The sequence below is a fragment of the Nerophis ophidion genome, linkage group LG04 (assembly GCF_033978795.1).
Source record: "Nerophis ophidion isolate RoL-2023_Sa linkage group LG04, RoL_Noph_v1.0, whole genome shotgun sequence".
In the NCBI taxonomy this organism is placed as follows: domain Eukaryota; kingdom Metazoa; phylum Chordata; class Actinopteri; order Syngnathiformes; family Syngnathidae; genus Nerophis; species Nerophis ophidion.
Window position 1 is genome coordinate 63920108 of NC_084614.1, and position 2282 is coordinate 63922389.

General features: G+C 38.3%; 1 protein-coding gene across 2 annotated transcripts in view; it reads right to left on the minus strand.

The window, feature by feature from the left end:
* Positions 1 to 882: 882 nt before the first annotated feature.
* Positions 883 to 2282, minus strand: part of LOC133551737 (hepatitis A virus cellular receptor 1 homolog) — a 7216-nt gene continuing 5816 nt past the window's right edge. For both annotated transcript variants that reach the window (XM_061898763.1, XM_061898764.1), the window contains exon 7: positions 883 to 1436. In XM_061898763.1, coding sequence (XP_061754747.1) covers positions 1304 to 1436 — 133 coding nt within the window. In that variant the 3' untranslated portion in view covers positions 883 to 1303. The remainder of the gene's footprint in view (positions 1437 to 2282) is intronic.

Sequence of the window (2282 nt, forward strand, 5' to 3'; positions counted from 1 at the left end):
AAAAAATAAAGAAATAACATGTCTGAACTCACTTTTCATCGACAGCTGAGATAGCTTCCGGGATGGCTGACATGGTCTAACAAGATTTAGTTTCTCTTTAAATATAAATCTTGAAAATGGCCTTGCAAATATGTGTTGTCTTGTCTAATCTTAAAACATGCAGATAAAGCGTGTTGGCTGAGTTCTTTAAGGTTTACTCCACATCGTGCTCATCAAAAACATCCCGCTGCATGTCTACATTCAACAACCTAAACGGGGCTACTTAGCTTCATCTTCACTACTGTGGCATGCTGGGTAATGGAGTTCTAATGTTACCTAACCCAGTGGTCCCCAACGACCGGGCCACGGCCTGGTACCGGTCCGCGGAAAGTTTTTTTTTTTTAAACTATTAAATCAACATAAAAACACAATATATACAGTATATATATCAATATAGATCAATACAGTCTGCAGGGATACAGTCCATAAGCACACATGATTGTATTTCTTTATGAAAAAACAAAAAAACAAAAAAAAACACCCCCCTCAAATTTTCAAGCGTTGACCAGTCCGCAGCTACAAAAAGGTTGGGGACCACTGACCTAGCTCATAACATCACTTTTTATCTTCCTTAGGCCAACTTGAAGGCCTTGCTGACAACAACTTGTGATCTGATTGGCTATTGCAACTGTCTGTCAAATGTTCGTGTCTGTTCACTTAAAGTGCATAGATGCCTGCATGGTTGATTCTGAAGGCTTTAGGCAGGTTGGTGGAGCATGGCAACATAAGCTAGCTGAATTCTGATTGGATAAAAACGCTATAACCTAAAAACAACTGCGCTGGAAGGAGCAAAATATGACATGAAGAGAACACGAATGTTTCTATATAATTGGAGAAAGTAAATAAAAAATTACTTTTATCTTTATTTATGATAATGATTTCTGGTTTTGTCAGGACAGCAGTGAAGGCATTGCTGGGCCTGATGGCACACCACTGGGTTTTACATACACTTAATAACAATTCAAGCAACTCAGTTAACTAAAATATGAAAACATTTTATAAATGTTCTTCTCCGAGACCCAGAGATGTCCAAATTGTCCAAACATTCACAACACATTTGTTTTAAGGCTGTAAAGTTCTTGAAAAAATATACAGCCAAAAAAAAAGAGAAATATATTTAGGAGTACAACATGTACTTGAATAGAACAAAAAACAATTAAATTATTGGAAATAAAGAAAATATATAAAAAGAAGACCTTTTTTAAAATTAAATGTAATGCTTGCATGATGGACATTTCTTGCCCCGATCGATGTGACGGGACTTTTAGGGTAAATAGTCATATTCTCCTTCATCCATCTGGTAGATGTTTTCCAACGCTGAAGCTTGGTGGTAGAGATGCAGAGACGACGAAGGAGAGCTTAGCCTCACAGGAACTCCATCGGGTGGTTGCAGGCGGCTAAAGTGACAAAACAAAACCAGCAAGAAGAAAGTTGTGTTTTTTAAGAATCAGGAATACTTACAGACTACAGTGCCCTACATGACCCAGCAGGTGGTGCAGTTTCTTGCACTTTCCAATAGATATTTTTATAGAGTATAGTGGTACCCTAATTTAGAAGTGCCCCAACTTAACCGTGTTTTGAGTTAAGAGTTGTCTCTCGGATAATAGTCATGTCTTAAGTTGCAAACAAAAATGTTCATTGCAAGCATCCCTGCCATTAGTTGGCGTAGCAAATTTCACAGTGAACCTTGTAAGATCCAACCAAAACATCTGGTCTTACGCACTATCATTAGCTTATAACTAGAATGGACATAACGTTGTCTTTACAAACATGACAAGTGAGTCTTACTGTTTGACTGAGTCAAATGCCAGCCAAGAATGCTAAAATATCGAAATGGCGCACATTTATCCAAGAAAATATGCAACAAGCTGCTGATAGTGTGTTTGACAGTCAAGCAGCTGGAAGAAGATACCCTAGAAGTCTGGTTTCCAAGGTAAATTCTGTACACTAGTATTACATTAACTAAAAAAAAACATAATTTGACTAATTGTAGATTTCATTGTATTGTTTTTATACAATATTTCATATCCAAAAGTTTTTTGTTTTTTTAATGCATGTTAAAAAAGCTGCGATGAGGTCGCGGCTTGTCCAGGCTGTACCCCGCCTTCCGCCCGAATGAAGCTGAGATAGGCTCCAGCGACCCCCCGCGACCCCGAACGGGACAAGCGGTAGAAAAATGGATGGATGGATAGATGTTAAAAAGGTGCTGTTTTGGGGGGACCAAGCTCCAATGAAATTGATTT